The 16,823-nt window shown below is 39.7% G+C and overlaps 1 protein-coding gene across 3 annotated transcripts in view; it reads right to left on the bottom strand.

Annotated features, from left to right (window-relative positions):
- Nucleotides 1-400: 400 nt before the first annotated feature.
- TMEM182 (transmembrane protein 182) overlaps nucleotides 401-16,823 on the bottom strand; it is a 49,238-nt gene continuing 32,815 nt past the window's right edge. For all 3 annotated transcript variants that reach the window (XM_080603659.1, XM_080603660.1, XM_080603658.1), the window contains exons 4-5: nucleotides 13,802-13,939; nucleotides 401-1,904 (exon numbers count right to left, since the gene is read on the bottom strand). In XM_080603659.1, the coding sequence (XP_080459785.1) occupies nucleotides 1,681-1,904; nucleotides 13,802-13,939 (362 nt within the window). In that variant the 3' untranslated portion in view covers nucleotides 401-1,680. The remainder of the gene's footprint in view (nucleotides 1,905-13,801; nucleotides 13,940-16,823) is intronic.

Below are 16,823 nucleotides of genomic sequence, written 5' to 3'. Positions count from 1 at the left end.
CGGATGGCTATCATTTATATGGAGTTCACATATAAGTTTATGAATATTTGGTTAAAATTCACCCATCATACTCTCTGACACAGTAATTAAAAACACCATGTTAGCTGCCAATAAAAATATTTTTATGATTTGGTAATTATTCCAAACATCATAGCCCCATACTCCTCTACCCCCTGCCCTTGTCATCTTCCTGTTCTGTATTGTATAATGCTAATCTTGATGATGGAAAAATAAATAAGTAGCAGGGAAGGCTGGAAATCTTCCAATCACAAAAGCTCCTGAAATGGAAGCAGCATCCAATCTAGCCTACCACATCTTCTAGGTGGGCACTCCTTTCCTGCCTTTTAGTGATGCTTTTAGTATTCATAACAGCTGTGGAATTAAGCATTACGAACAAGAGGAAACCAACATGCAGTCTTTATTTTTCCCCATCAGTCTCAAACTACTCTGCATTGAGTTACAAAGTGAAAATGAACACACTCTCAGATGGATTTAATTTCAGCTTGGGCCCAATGCCAGACAAACCAAGTTTCCCCATTGTTAAAACTCCACACCATCTTTTCCATATCATGCATACAGCCCCATCCTCACCCCATCTTACACGCACAGACACACACACAAACACACCTCAAGAACCAGCCACTCCTACAAAACAGAACCAAATCCTCCTCCCCTGCTTTATTTGCTAGTCTCATTGATTTCCCTGGGATGACTAGTAGCGAGGATGGATTTGGTCTATAATGTAGATTTTTAATATTTAAGAAAAATGATGGCTACATTAAACATACATTTACATGTCGTAGGTATTATCTTCATAATAAACCTTTTTATGATTAAAAAAAAAAAAGGCATTTGACACAACCAAGAAAATGTTTCAGGGAGGAGGAGCCAATTATTCCATTCAAAATAAAAGGGTTAAAACTTGATTAAAATATTAAAGCAGTAATTCAAAGTACAGTTTTGGCATAACTTTAACTAGTGAATAAAATATGGTATTTTGGCCTACACAATCATGCAAAAAAAACAAAGATTTCAGAATATAGAAGTATACAGCTTTCAAATGCATACAGAAAGGAGAAACATGTAACAGAAGTAGTTAAGGTTTTACATGTACAGACTAGCACCAAATCGCTGTTTACTGTAATTGTCTTCTCTCTTACCCTCTTCCCATGGACTCTGCATGAACAACTGCACTCTATTTTTATAAAGTGCAGATAAGTTTGCTTGTATCGAAGCTGAGGCAAGTAGTGGAAAACAGGAGAGGAGGTAGATTAAATTACTGTATTTGAATGTTTGTTTTCCCTCCATCTTTTACTGTTCTCTACAAGCAGAAGCACAAGATACATGTTAAGAAATGTATAAAATGTTGATTTGGCCCATTTCACATTGGGCTTTCAGTTGCAGAATATTTTTGCCTTCCTCTGTTTGCAAAACTGCAAAAATGCTGCTAGTAGTACACTATGGAGAACCACGTGTGTACTTTCTAAAGAATTAAAAGCAACTAGCTAGGACTAAGGGTGGTTTCTTCCTGTATTGAATTTTGTGTCCATCAGCCTTCAACAAATAACAGAAGAAACTCCAGAAGTGTGCCTGCATACTTAGGATTGCCATAACAGTAATAATGTATAAAATTGTGTCATGAAGTTTCACTAGGTTTCCTGTATTCCCTTCAGTATATGACTAGTCTGAGCGTAAATAAATAGCACGCCCTACCAACAAGAATAGCATTCCTGCTAATAATGCAAAAAATACTCCTATTGGAGCCAGCATAAAAGACCAGCCATAGCGTACATAAACAGCAAAGTCTGGGCAATCCAATTTTTTCATGTTTGTGTAGTTTTCCAGATCAGCCACCGCCTGGACCCAGATCACATACATCACGACTACCAGTGAGAACAAGACACCTGGAAAAGAAACATAAGGTTTTAATGACAGTGTGAGACAAACACTGGGTGCACTTAGCGGTTATACAGTAATACCTAGAAACACATCCACACTTGTGGCCCCCTCTGCAAGGCACAGTCAGTGATCACTGGATATTTTTTGTCTTTGGCTTTCTCTGACAAGCTCTGTCTCCACCTTGCTTCTGTTTTGCCTGAAAGTCATATTCCCATGACAAAGGATATATCTATTTTTGGTGGGCAGACCGAAACACGGGTGTTTTTAGGGACAAAATTCACTGTTTTGAATTCAGTGGCCAGGGGAGGAAGAAAGGGGAGATATGATAGGATGATCTAGAAAACAAATTCTACATTTACTTCCCAAACTCTGATGCTGTTTCTATCACAGACTTCTGGATGAGGTATGAAAAGGAGGAAGGGGTGGGAAATCTTTCTATTGTCTTCACCTCTCTACATTTTGCTTTTTTTTTTTCCTTAATGAAAAGGGCATGGTTTAGAATATTCAGAGTATTCTACTCAAGTATTTTGCAGACAAATTCAAATGTGTTCCATTCAAATCTTCCACATTATAAAAGAAGTTGCAGGCTATTAGTATTAACTACTATGAAGCAGGCTATTAGTATTAACCTCAGATTGTGCAGAACAGTTTCCTGGAATTAATCCACCACATAATTCACAGCATTTTCCCAACCACTCCTCTGAAAGGTCTTTGGATTGTTTACACATGATAGCAATGGGAGCACATGTCCTTACAAACTTTGTTAATCTCTTTGTTACTATACACCAGAAGGAGATATAAGAATAAAGTGCTTTCCTAAGTATCAGTCGCATGCCTAATAATTTATTTTAGTTTAGAGGAATGTTCCTCTTTATTTTAGTAAGAGGAACACTTAAGAAATGCAAGCCTGCAGCACAGATGCTCTAGCAGAAAATCCACTGGAAAGCTGAGGGCACAAGTCTGAATTTTTTGCATGCTCCATCCTGTACCCACATGCTCCCTGAGCTCCAGCTGTCATAGCACAGTTACAAGCAGCAGGGTTATCTATTCCAACACTAAGATATTAGGGGGACACCACCTATGTTTTCCTGCCATGATGCTTAGGTACCTCGTTAAAACCATAAGCCAGTGAAATACTTCTGGGAACACTTATTGCCAAACTTGAACCTACAGGCTGTAGGGCAGCAGAGTACAAGTCAAAGATATTTGAGGTCTCTAAATATTTACAATGCCACCTTGAACAAAAATGACAAAACCCACAAATGCTCTGTGTAAGTACTCATGGAGAGGTATTTGCCTCCAGATCCAGCTGTCCTGGTACTCTTTCATGGTTGCCTTTCCTTATCCCCATGCTGAGATGCTGCCTCACCACCTCCTTGCCCTGCCATTGCTATCCACTTACCAGGGAACGACTCCTATCATCATTCTCTCATTTGCTTTGAGCAAAGTCAGACAGGTTAGCTGCAGCAATTTACATTGGTGACCTGTTGACATTCTTGTTGTTGCTTTATTGTCAGAATGTAATAGGTTTACATTCTGGATATCCTGAACATCTGACAGGTGAAAGCTCACAACTCAATGTTTATGAACACCACCTTTTGAAGCCAGCCAGAAAAATGAACTGAAGTGGTTAACCTGAGGCATAATCAAAAAGTGACTGAAAATCCCAAAGAATTTCCTGTCTATGAAATATACTAATATACTTCCAGGATTACATTTTTTGTGCAGGCTTGAATTCCTAACGAAGTTATTAAAACAAAACAAAACAAAAACTAAACTCTAAAAGACATAAATTCAAATTTGAAAATATTTCACCTAAGCAAAACTCAGTTTTGATGGAATTTAGTGCTGCAATTGTATTAAACACACAGATGGTGAAACAATCAGAGAGAAGGATCACCTCGGGGCCAGATATAAACAAAATAAGAAATTAAATTGAAGAATCTCCAAATATAAGTCAAATTGAGCAGAAGATTCCTGTAACAGAAGGTATAATGATAACAGATAATGTAGGCAACATGGAAAAATTAGAACCAACACAAATATTTGGAAAGATACATCGATAACATGGTAAAATCCATATGAACATTGGAATTTACCTCATCGGATGGTTGTGACTGTTTAATTTGAAATGTCCAAAGTCTTCTATTTATTTTATTCTCTACAATAGAGCAATCTTAATCCAGAAGAATAATAATTACAGAAAGTAGTGGTGTATATTCCCTTACTATATCAGCAGGTAAGTATAACCAGGCCTTGCACATCTGGAATGCTTTTGACCTCCAGCAGGCACGCCGGGCAGACACAAAGCTAAACAGCCCAGTTAGTCAGAAGCATTAAAGCAGGAGTCTTTCAGAGGTGCTTTAATTTCAAAATGGGCACCCCTTGCTCCTCAGGCAGTCTGAAGCAACGTCTAGTTAGTTAAACTAGAGCCAGCTCCATGTAGGCGCAAAATAGCAAGCCAGTTCTGTGAGTGGTAAAACAACTCCAGCTAAGTTAAAATCCATCAGGTGATATCACAGCAAGCTGCTAACTTCGGCCTTTGTCAAATTCTTGGGTATGGAAATTTCGCAGAAGAAATGTATGTCAAGCAGAGATAAATGTCCATCTTTAAAACAGAAGAAAAAGGAAGGAAGAACATGTAAACCTTCTTAGTTAATTAAGGCACTAAAAAGAGTATTTAAGGGTTCTGACTACCTGCTAATGGAGGCTAATTAGTAGGTATGCTGTTCAGAGTGTTCAAGAAATGTTCTGAGCAGCAGAATCAGACTAAGTAAAAACTGGCCAAGTCCCACTGGTCCAATAGGATTCCATTTGTTAATGCCCATCTTTTCTAATTTTCACAGAGTTATGATTTCGTGGGAGTTAAGCACTTACAGGGTAGTATACTGAGTCTCCTCTATGTTGTAAATGGTAACATAGAGAAAAAGGAAAATAGAGAAACATTTTTTCACACGCTGATCTTCTGTTTTGTCTGTTTGGTCTTGTTTCCTGAGATGTTAGAGTACATTAGAAGCAGTAGTGAGAGCAGGGAAGCAGATCATATACTTCTATTATCACTAATGCATCTGCTGAAAATGTTTGATGTTTAGGGCCAGAGGCATTGGTTCCTTCCTATCCATTAAGCACTTCAGGTTGTGCTTAAATTTAAGCACATGTGCAAGTCTCTTTGACTTAAAGGGTTTTTCCTCCTGGCATCAACACTGATTGCATCAAAACACCCGATTCAAAGGCAAGTTATGAGCTTAATGAATGGTTACTATGCCTTGAATATTTATCTGGTTGTTAGAGTCTAAAAGAATTATGTTTCTTTTCAGAGGATATAACTTCATGCCTGTTTGCATTGTCTCTTTTTAATAAAACAGTGAGATGCTAGCTGTTCAAGAAAGGTTTGAAAGAAAAGCAGTATCAAGAACAGAACACTTTGTTCAGTGGACTGGGTAGCATGTAAGATTCAGATGCATATAATATGCGAGTTATTTTTTACAGACCACAAGATATTAATTTGGACTACATATTATGAACTGCAATGGACGTCAATTTACAGTCAGAACTTTATATGCTGTTTACAAAAATGTAGATCAAAAGCTGTTTTGTAGAAAGAAAAATGAAGCATAGAAAAAAAAAATCTGATATTCAGAGGTTCTAAGTATTCACGTTTTGTTCTGGCTTTCAAAGGAGTTTTGCTCCTCAAAGCCAAGGCAAATTTGCTTAACATAAGCAGAGTTGCTAATAAACACACATCTATCCGTCTTCTGCCTCTCCATCCTGCTACCTTGTGCATACATCTACACTACTTCTATCCTACTTCTACACTGCAACATTCTGTTTTTGTTATTTATACTTGGTGGTGGATTACCATTCACTGGAGCATACTTTAAACCAAAGTAAAGTCATCTGATTGAAGACATAACAAAATTTTACTAAACAGTTGTCTATTGTGGTCTGCTTAAGTGTTTTAAAGTAGCTCCCAAAAAAAAAAACCACTCCAAAATCACAGAATCACAGCAACACAGGATGGCTGAGGCCCTCTGGAGGCCACCAGGCCCAAGCCCTGCCCCAGCAGGGCCACCCAGCGCAGGCTGCCCAGGCCCATCTCCAGGTGGCTTTTGAAGGCCTCCAAGGAGGAGACCCCACAGCCTCGCTGGGCAACCTGTGCCAGGGCTCTGTCACCCTCACAGTAAGAAGTGTCTCCTTATGTTTAGACAGAACTTCCTGTGTTTCTATTTGTGACCTCTTGTCCTGCCACTGGGCACCAGTGAGAAGATCCGGGCTCAGTCTTCATTGCACCCTCCCTTCAGGTATTTATACACATTGATGAGATCCCCCCTGAGCCTCCTCTTTCTGCCTGCCTCAGTTTATGTGTAGATAATAGAGTATTTTTGAAGAAAAATCATTTATTGCAAAAAGTTAAAAATTAATATGTCTTTACATCACCCCCAGTCACAAGATTTAGACTTGATTCTGAAGAATCTAGTAGAGTCACTGAAATACTGGTAACTCACAAACATTGGCAATGACCATGTAAATGCAGAGATGAGAGTTAGGCGTTTTATTGCTGGAGAGTATTTTCTTAAATAAAGTTTGTACTGCTTGTTGAAGGCAACAGGGAGAATCCTTCTATTTATATAACTACTGCTATTCCATCCTACTTCTGCATCGACAAGTTTGCCTCACCAGCTTGTCTCTTTCCTTCAAAATATTAGTCACAGCAATAGAGTTGAGAAACCATCCATTATAACTGTAATAGGAAACCCTATTCATTATGAAGGAGAATATGCTAAAATGAATATATATTTATTCAAGGAAATCTGTTTCTGCACTCTTGTACTTACTATCTATCATGAATGTCATGAACTCCCATGGCCAAGCTTCCAGGCAAAATCACTGAGATTAAAAAAAAAACCTCCACAATTTCATGAAGCAGATATTTTTAGGAACAATGTATACTATGATGTATTTCTACATTTTCAGCATTTAGACCTTTTTCATAGCATGCGGATGTCCATTTGCCCTTGCCTTTTAGTGACTATAAAATAAAACAGCAGTTGCATGAATCAGGAATGATGGGGGAAATTATTTCTAGAACATGAAGTATGTCTGAGAGAGATTAAGACAAATAAATACTTCCCTCCTCCTCCTTTTTCTTTCTTTTTTTTCCATTTTGCATTTTTTTAAGAACACACATGTTTGATACACAGCTCTGTGCAATGTGATAAGACATGGACTTCTCTGAGGTCACTCTTTTCTGTCTTTTGCATTTATTCTTTTGAATTTCTTTCAAACAAATACTTGTGCATATTGCAGAGGAAAAAGAATACAGAACCTTTAGAAATGTCTATGAATTCAAGAGGCAGTTTGCTGGCCTTTAGTACTTATTCTTCCCACGTAGAAATGCCTTTCACTTGTCAATGGTGAATGGCTGTTTATGGCACGAGTCTTTTACTATGCAGACATGAAGACAAAAGGTCTTAGAAAGAATGATGTGAGCTTTTTGCTTCTGCCTAAAAGTTTAGAACTCTTTCTCTCACTTGAGGAAAACTTGCACGTCTGTGTATACCTATTTTTTTCAATTGCATTTTTCTGTCCTTGTCCTTATTATAGTTACTTCCACCTACCTTGGCCTCTTGTGACCTTTACTTTAAAAAGTATGGTTTACATTCAACTCTAAAGTATTTGCAGAGGATCCCACTTTAGAGTTATGGTAGTTGGCACACACATCTCTGAAGACAGATTTTGTCCTCATCTAGGAGCTAGAATTAAAATATCAGCTTTTTCACTCCTTTGGCAGGAAGCAGAAGTCATATTTCTAATCTTGCGTCTTCACAAGGGTGTGATTCTGTAATGCTCTGTGCACATCGTGAGGTCTTGCTTGCCTGACATCAGTACAAAATGAAAGTTTTAACTAACATCCAGACATCTTGCAAGAACAGGCCCGGGATAATCTGAATTTTATTGAAGGTTGCCCTAAGTGATTATTTTATGGCAGTTTCCCCTTCTTTTCCTATGACATTTGAAGAAATTATAGGGCTTCTTACAGTTTGCGCTACTGTAGCTGCTCTTGTTCCGTCCTCTGAGGCTGAAGACATGGAGGTGAGCTTGCAAAGAGACTGCTCAACTCATTGACTGTGGTATTGTTAAACTGATAGGCACTTTTTCCCCACAGGCATAGCACATGTTTCACCTGTAAACTTGGGTGAAACTTGAAAGCTTAATACGGAAAATTGCTGGTCAATAAGCTGCCACAGATACTAATAATTGTGTCTGCCTCTCCATTTGTAGTACTTCAGAGGCACCACTCAAGAGGAGAAGCTTGAAGCCTTTAGAATCACAGAATCATAATATCATTCAGGTTGGAAAAGAGCTCTAAGATCAGTTAGTCCAATCTTTCTTAAATATTGGGATGAGCAAAAGGCAGGTGTGTGACCCTGCCACAGACCAGACATCAGAATTGCTCTTTAGGCACATTTGCTGATTTTCTGGGGCTCAGATCTGGGATGCTCTGGAGAACCTGCTGAGGCTCCCTTGGCCCTTGGAGTATAACCTCTTCCAGTTCATCCACATGGGGACTAGTGGTGCTGGCAGAAAGACCTTCAGTCATAGAATCGTAGAATGGCTTGGGTTGGAAGGAACCTTAAAGATCATCTAATTCCAACCCCCCTGCCATAGGCAGGGATGCCACCCACTAGACCAGGTTGCTCAGAGCTTCATCTAACTTAGTCCTGAACAACACCAAATCCATCTCTTTCTAATTTAGAGACAGGGATGTTGTGCAGGACAGTTTCAAATGCTTTGGACAAGTCCAGGTTTAGACAAAACACACCTTTAGGATGGCTAAATAGTTGACTTGAATCTCATTTACAATAACCTCTTCACCTGCTTTCTGAACCCTAAGATAGGACAACAGATTATACTACAAGCTTTTTCTTCATTTGAGGCAAAGTTTTTAACTGCTACCTAGTTTGTCACTTAAGGTTGCAAAACAATACAATCCAATAGTGGGTATTAAAATTGATTCATCTAGCATTCTTCTTTAAAGTACAAAAGTAGGAAAATGACTGATCTTCCTATCTTCTGCTTTCAGACTTCTACAGAAAAACTATGGTGACTGACTTCTTTCTCAGAAGCCTAATATTCTCCCTAGTATAACTGCCACTTGCACCTTGGCAGCGAGATAGCATGGACACATGGGCTGTGTGGGTACACTGACTTGTGAGAAGAGCTTCTGGTTTTGGTTTTGTGAGTGATCTGAAGTGTTGAACAGCATGATGATATTTACAGTAAGTACCTTCCTCGAGCAGCTCAGCTCTACTGGTGTGATTGGGAGTAGATGCAGTTCCTCAGTCAGAATAGTTCCTGATGATAGATCCTCAGTCAGGAACTCTGTCCCCACAACCAAGCCAAAGTGTCTTGTGCTAGCCTACTGGCTGCAGGGTCCAGTATTCTGTTACAACCACTTCCTTTTGAGAAATCACAGCAGGATTTTTCTAAATATCCTTCATTTTCAACAACAAAAATGGTAACATATAAAATAACACAGCCCTGCTCTGAAGTTGTGGTTGAGAACAGTGCTGAAGCTGAAAGATACTAAGTATATGCTTAGTAAAAGTCAGGATTTCCCTTGAAGAACATCTGCTATATAGGTTCAAAGGGTGAGAGGGGCAAAGAGACAGGCCCAAGGTCATATACAGGGTTAATAACAATGACTTAACTTCAAGAATCTAAAAATAGTCCAGATTCCCTCAGTAAAGGAAAGAGAGGTATAGATGCTCTCCCAAATGTCAAGTTGTGGGAGAAAATTAGAAGGGCCAAAGCACAGCTGGAATTCAGTTTGGCTAGCGCAGTAAAGGACAATAAAATGCTTTTATAAATATATCAACAGCAAAAGATTAAGGAGAATCTCCATTCTTTATCGGATGTGAGGGGAACTCTTTCAGTTCATCCACATGGGGACTAGTGGTGCTGGTAGAGAGACCTTCAGTCATAGAATCACAGAATGGTTTGGGTTGGAAGGGACCTCAAGGATCACCTAGTTCCAACCCCCTGCCACAGGCAGGGACACTACCCACTAGATCAGGTTGCTCAGGGCCTCATCTAACCTGGTCTTGAACACCTCCAGGGATGGGACATCCACAACCTCTCTGGGCAACCTGTTCCAGTGTCTCACCACCCTCTGAGTGAAAAATTTCCTCCTAACCTCCTATCTAAATCTCCCCTCTTTTAGTTTAAAACCATTCCCCCTCATCCTGTCAATATCTGACTGAGCAAAGAGTTGCTCTCCATTTTTTTTTATAAATCCCCATCAAGTACTGAAAAGTTGCAATGAGGTCACCCCGGAGCCTTCTCTTCTGTAAGCTGAACAGCCCCAGCTCTCTCAGCCTGTCTTTGAAGGAGAGGTGCTCCAGCCTCTTGATCATCTTTGTGGCCCTCCTCTGGACCCATTCTAACAGCTCCACATCCTTCTTGTGTTGGGGGCTCCAGACCTGGACGCAGTACTCCAAGTGGAGCCTCACAAGGGCTGAGTAGAGAGGGACAATCACCTCCCTCTCCCTGCAGGCCGCTCCTCTGGTGTTGCAGCCCAGTTTTCCTTCTGGGCTGCAAGTGTGTACTGCCAACTCATGTCAAGCCTTTCATCCGCCAGGACCCCCAGGTCCTTCTCTACAGGGCTGGTCTCAATTACTTCTCCTAGTCTGTACTCATGTCCGGGATTGCCCCGACCCAGCTGCAGCACCTTGCAGTTGGACTTGTTGAACCTCATTAGGTTCATGTGGACCCACTTCTCAAGCCTGTCCAGGTCCATTTGGATGGCATCCCTTCCTTTTGTTGTATCAACTGCACCACTCAGCTTGTTGTCATTTGCAAGTTTACTGAGGGTGCACTCGATCACACTATCTGTGTTGTTGATGAAGATATTAAACAGAGCTACAAAGATGGTGAAGGGCCTGGAGGGGAAGACATAGGAGGAGCGGCTGAGGTCACTTGGTCTGTTCAGCCTGGAAAAGAGGAGGCTGAGGGGAGACCTTATCACAGTCTACAGATTCCTCACGGAGGGGAATGAAGGGGTAGGCACCAATCTGTTCTCTTTAGTGACCAGCGACAGGACCTGAGGGAATGGTGTCAAGCTGTGACAGGGAAGGTTCGGGCTGGATATCAGAAAAGATTCTTCTCTGAGAGGGTGGTCGCGCACTAGAACACACTCCCCAGGGACGTACTCACAGCACCAAGCCTGTCGGAGTTTAAGAAGCATTTGGACTATGCTCTTAGAATTTTTGGGTAGACCTGTGTGGAGGCAGGAGTTGGATTTGATGATCCTTGTGGGTCCCTTCCAACTCGGGATATTCTATGATTCTGTTCTATAACTGTACTGGTCTCAGGACAGACCCCTGAGGTACACCACTTGTCACCAGCCTCCACTTGGACATAGATCCATTGACCACCACTCTTTGAGTGTGACTGTCAAGCCTATTCCTTATCCATTGAATGGTCCACCCATCAAATTCATCTCTCTCCAATTTGGAGATCAGGATGTCATGTGGGACCGTGTCAAAGAACTTGCAGAAGTCCAGGTAGATGACATTGATCGGTCTTCCCTTGTCAACTGATGCAGTCACTCCACCATAGAAAGCCACCAGACTGGTCAGGCACTATTTGTCCTTGGTGAAGCCATGATGGCTGTCTTGGATCACCTCTTTGTTTTGCATGTGTCTTGACATTGCTTCCAGGAGGATCTTTTCCATAATCTTGCCAGGCACAGAGGTATGTCATTTCTTACGTGACATAAGTTGTGCCAGGGGAAGTATTGGACACTAGGAAGAATTTCTTCACAGAGGGAGTTGTCAAATATAGGAACAGGCTGCCCAGATAAGTGGTGGAGTCCACATCCCTGGAGGTGTATAAGAAACACATGGATGTGGCACTAAGGGACATGGTTTAGTGATGGGACTCAGTAGGTCAGATTGATAGTTGGTGATCTTGAAGGTCTTTTCCAATCTAGATGTTTCTATGATTCTATAGAGCATTCATGTGAGCCATCTTAAGCCCCTCCTTCAAGATGAAATGAATTGCCAGCTGGGGACTTCTTACCTAACATTTTGACTGTTAATTAATGTTATTGCTTCCAGCAGGCCTCTTAGGGAAGCCAAGGGTGACTAGCCCAGACTTGGGGATCTAACCTTCACTTGCCTAAATTAGGGTGGATGAAGTGACCCATAGTGGAAAAAACACACTTTACTTCAGAGGTCTCCCTGCTAGTTCCTGGTGCTTTCCCATTTCCTCCCAAACAGTTTCTGCCACTTTCTAGAGACAGCAGAGATTTTTACAGATTACAAATGCAGGAAAAGAGCATGATTTACATGGGCTTTTAATCTGCAACTCAGTACCAGAAAAACCTTAGAATTTCCAACAGATTATGAATACTTTTTTCATGTCTTTTAAAACTGGGGAGGAGTAATCCTCAATGGAGCAAATGCAAGTATTCAGGAGTTTTTCCAACAATAATATAAAATACTTCCCACACTTCACTGAAGGTCCTTTACAAGTAAATTATGATCATTATTAGTCTGTGTATGCAGAGTTCCAAGGTAAAGTGGATAAGCAAGATCAGCAGATCAATAATAGAAGGAGAAAGAGTGCCTGGGCCTTTTGATTCTGGCATGGGTGCTCTGCTCCATAGCACAATGCTGCTCTTAGAACTGACTCTCACAAGACTGTATACAGTTTAGAATGGTGATTGAGCACATATTATCATTTACATCCTACACAACTGTTATCTTACACATCTTCCCAGACTCTTCAAGATTAATAGAGGAGTGTCCCAGAAAGCTGGTCAAATCAGCTGAATCCTGGAAGGATGCATCCTACATATTAGAATATATATAACTCATATTCAGCCGTTAAGGCAATGAAGCTGGTGAAGGGTCTAGAGAACAAGTCTTATGAGGAGCGGCTGAGGCAGCTGGGGTTGTCTAGCTTAGAGAAAAGAAAGCTTAGGAGAGACCTTATTGTACTGTACAATTACCTCAAAGGAGGTGATAGTAAGGTGGGGATCGGGCTCTTCTCCCAAGCGCAAAGTGATAAAGTGAGGGAAAATGGCATCAAGTTGCACCAGGGCAGGTTTAGGTTGGATATCAGGAGAAATTTCTTTACTGAAGGGGTTGTGTAGCACTGAAATATGCTACCCAGGGAAGTGGTTGAGTCACCATCCCTGGAGGTCTTCAAGAAACGCATAGAACTTAGTAGCATGATTTAGTGGTGGACTTGTCAGTAGTAGGTTAAATGTTGGACTAGATGATCTTGGTGGTCTTTTCCAACCTAAATGAGGATGTGGGTTATGAGGAAAGAGGTAATTCAGTTATTAACTATGTTTCATTCACAGAGGTTTAGAGCTTCCACTTACTCATATTTGACAACTATTTTGTGCGTTCCAATCACATACAAAAAATGTCTCCTATTCTTGTCATGTGAATGTGCTGTGCCTTGCAACTTCTTTAGAGTCTACCATTACCATCTTCATTGCTTTTGTGCCACTGATTAAAAAAACTCTTCTTAGCTAAAGCCCTTGAGAGTCCTTCAAGGCAGCATCCCTAAATATGCATTCCTTTTCCTGCTAAATAATTAGTTTGAAATTGCAAAGTGATTCCATGAATGGTCCTAGACTTTTTTTGTTGTTGTTTCTATCTTAATCAAATGGTAGCTTTTTGAATGGCTTCATGACTATATAACTGTGGAAAGAATTGTCGCCAAGGCAGGCGCTCCAAAAGCCAAAGGACAGAGACATGCACTTTTTCTTTCTTTTACCCATGATTAATATAATTTATTTTTTTTGTCACAGAAAATGGGGTGAAATACCTTGTATCTTTTCTATTCTAACAGCTTTAATTGACTGAGCAAACAGTATACCCACCAGCAATGATGTAAAAGCCTCCTCCTGCTTTGTACAGAACGTGGCTGGCAAAAGGAGCTGCACAGATGATGAAGAAACTAGCCACCACAATAGTGAGCACTCCCAGGAGCATAAGAACTGTCCAGAAACCTCGATAAACTGCAGAAAGGGAAGAAGGAAAAAAGCACACAACACTTTTTAGAACTTAAACAAGTGACATATTTGGCTAACAAAACTTTTTCCTTTCCTCTTCTCTTTTCACTTTCCTTATTAACAAACCAAACATTCATTCCATTGTGTATGCACATTATATATCATGTGGATCAAAGTAGGTTTGGACCACAGTTCTTATCCAACGATCATGGAAAATAAGATGTAAGTTACCATGAATGAAATCCATATGCTTAATATTTAGACAGTGACTTGCAACATAGCAAATTTATGCACTTTAGAAAATGGTGCACCAAAGCTGTAGCAATGATATTTTGGAGTAAATGACTGGACTGACTGGATTATTTTTTTACCAAAATTGACTGGGAGAAGCAGAGAATTCTAACATTTTGACATTGTTAGTGGTCAGAACCTCTCACCAAAAGCAATCTTTAAGTTCTCTATAATTGACTAGTGGATAATTCTCCTTACATATAGTCATATTCAATACAAGGAAATTTAAGCAGGAAAGAAGTGCAACTCAAAAATGTAAACTGAAAAACATTTTTTTTAAAACCAGCCTATTCCTGCTCTAATGCTCTCTGTATTTTATTAAATTTAAAATGTGATGTTTCAGAAGTCCCTGTTAGACAGTGCCAAACAGTGCTGAATTAATGGATGCAGCTGGTGATAAATGAGCCGAGAGTTTTGTGACATACTCTGGCCAAAAGAGTCTTTCTAACAATTATTTTTTAGCTGGTTAATTGCACATCCATTTAACAAAGTCATCATTTTACAAATGCTACAAGAGTGACATAAATTTCTCCCATGAATTTAAAAATTGGTACATTAACACAACCCATTAGTAAAATTATGAGTTGCAAAGATCTCCATCGTCAGATCTGAAAATCTTGAAGCACTGACAATTCAGTCAGTGAAAAACATTTCCACCCAACTGAGAGAAAGCATATAAGCCAGCTGGCATGTCAGAAAAAGTGAGTCACAAAAGAAACTGCCACTTATCATTTGACAGCACCTACTTACTGTTATAGCAAAACACAGCTAAGCAACTATTATACTGGTTCAACTCCTGAAAGTTTCAAATCCATTCAGGCTGCGAAAGCCAGCTATTCTGGAATAATTCTGGTTTGCTCTCATCTAAAGACTGAAGGTGCACTAGACATTATCAGTTTGTGTTTCCTACTAATGTGTTTCAAAAATTTATGGTTTTCAACTTGACCAGCTTAACTCATGTTAAAGTACACATCATCTTGCCTACCTCAGCCCTGTAAATGTATTAGCTAGATCACATTCACCACATCACATTAGACACACTTTTTAAATAACAACCTTTTTAATCCAGGCAAAGATTCACAGACATAATTTTCTGCCACAATGATCAGCAGATTTGGGCACAGGGAAGATGAATGTGTCTGAAAGTAGTTGGCAGAAGGGCTAAAACTGTGTTTTGGTTCATATCCAATACAAGGTTTCCTTCCACATAAACAAATAAATATGAAAATAGTAGGTAAAAGATAAGGCTGTGGTTCAGCAAATCAGTTAAGTGTGTGTTCTGCTTTAAGTACTCTAATTCTTACGGGATTGAGGCACCTGTTTAAAGTTAAACACATTGTTAAATGATTCACTTAATGCAAATGGACAGTGAATGGAGACCTAGAAAGGTAAATCTCTCAAGTCCTTCGGTCTTGGGTATTTGAAGCAATTTCATATTATTTTACTCATGGGTCTACTTTGCTAAGCTTCATCGCAGTCCCCAAGTCCATGGGACATTACTTCCTCATTTAAAACCTAATACTGCTAAATCAGCCTATAACCACCCAACTCCTTTACATGGATGGCCCAAGGTACTTCAAAGTCATGCTACATAATAGGACACATTGGCCAAAATGGACCTTGAAAAAACTTACTTCAATATCATTATGGTCAGTCACTGAAATTATATAGCAGTGTATCTATTTTCTGAATGGATGAGGACACAAGCTTCTCCAGCATTATGAAATTAGTGTGCAGCTTCATTATATATTCTTTATACAGGAACTTTGAAGATGGCTTTTAGTGAACTTTTACCAGAAAAGCTTGATTTCCTCAAGTATTCCTGAAAACTAAACATAAATGGAGTACAAATGTACCTGATGAAAATCTGTTTAAACCTCTCTGTGACTATACAAGAGAAAATTTGTTTCTCTGCTCCAACAGCATAACTGTTTTATGCATTATATGTGAAATACTGATTTGACTTACCTATCACCTGAAATAAGCTTCCACTGTATTCCTCTATACATAATTATTTTCTCTAGACAATCATGGAGATATTCTGATGATCCTAATACTTGTTTATCTAGCTAACTCCATCATTAAACTTCAATTAGAAAATAGAGAAGACAGGTAAAAAGCCTTCAGTGCTCTCAAATTTGTGACTTTTCACGCAAATGCTTACCCCTTCTAATCTACAAGACAGGAAGTCATTAAGGCCATTTGTGGCACAAGTCCAAGTAAACACCCTAAGAGCATCTAGACTTTTTATTTAATAATGGAATTAAAATGCAACCATTCTTCTACAGAGAAGACTTCACTTATTTCATATTCAGACCATTTTTACCCAGACCACATCTCCTACCTTCTCTGTTTAGATGGGCAAGATCACTTCCTGTGGAGCTAACCATTCAAAATTATAGTGCAGCCCTATTGCAGTCACTAGCTTAGCTGGCATCAACAGATGAACACAAGAGAGGTGGTTGAAATAAACCTACCTAAGGATGAAATTCTTAAGTCAAAGACTCTGCTGCTCTAGGATTGAGGAGAACTTTGACAGATAAAAAACAACAGAAGATGCTGCTTTGAATTATGCTTCTTTATAACCCATGAAAAGGGA

The sequence above is a fragment of the Anser brachyrhynchus genome, assembly GCF_964034855.1.
Source record: "Anser brachyrhynchus genome assembly, chromosome: 1".
Classification (NCBI taxonomy): Eukaryota; Metazoa; Chordata; class Aves; order Anseriformes; family Anatidae; genus Anser; species Anser brachyrhynchus.
This window is presented reverse-complemented; position numbering and strand designations above follow the sequence as displayed.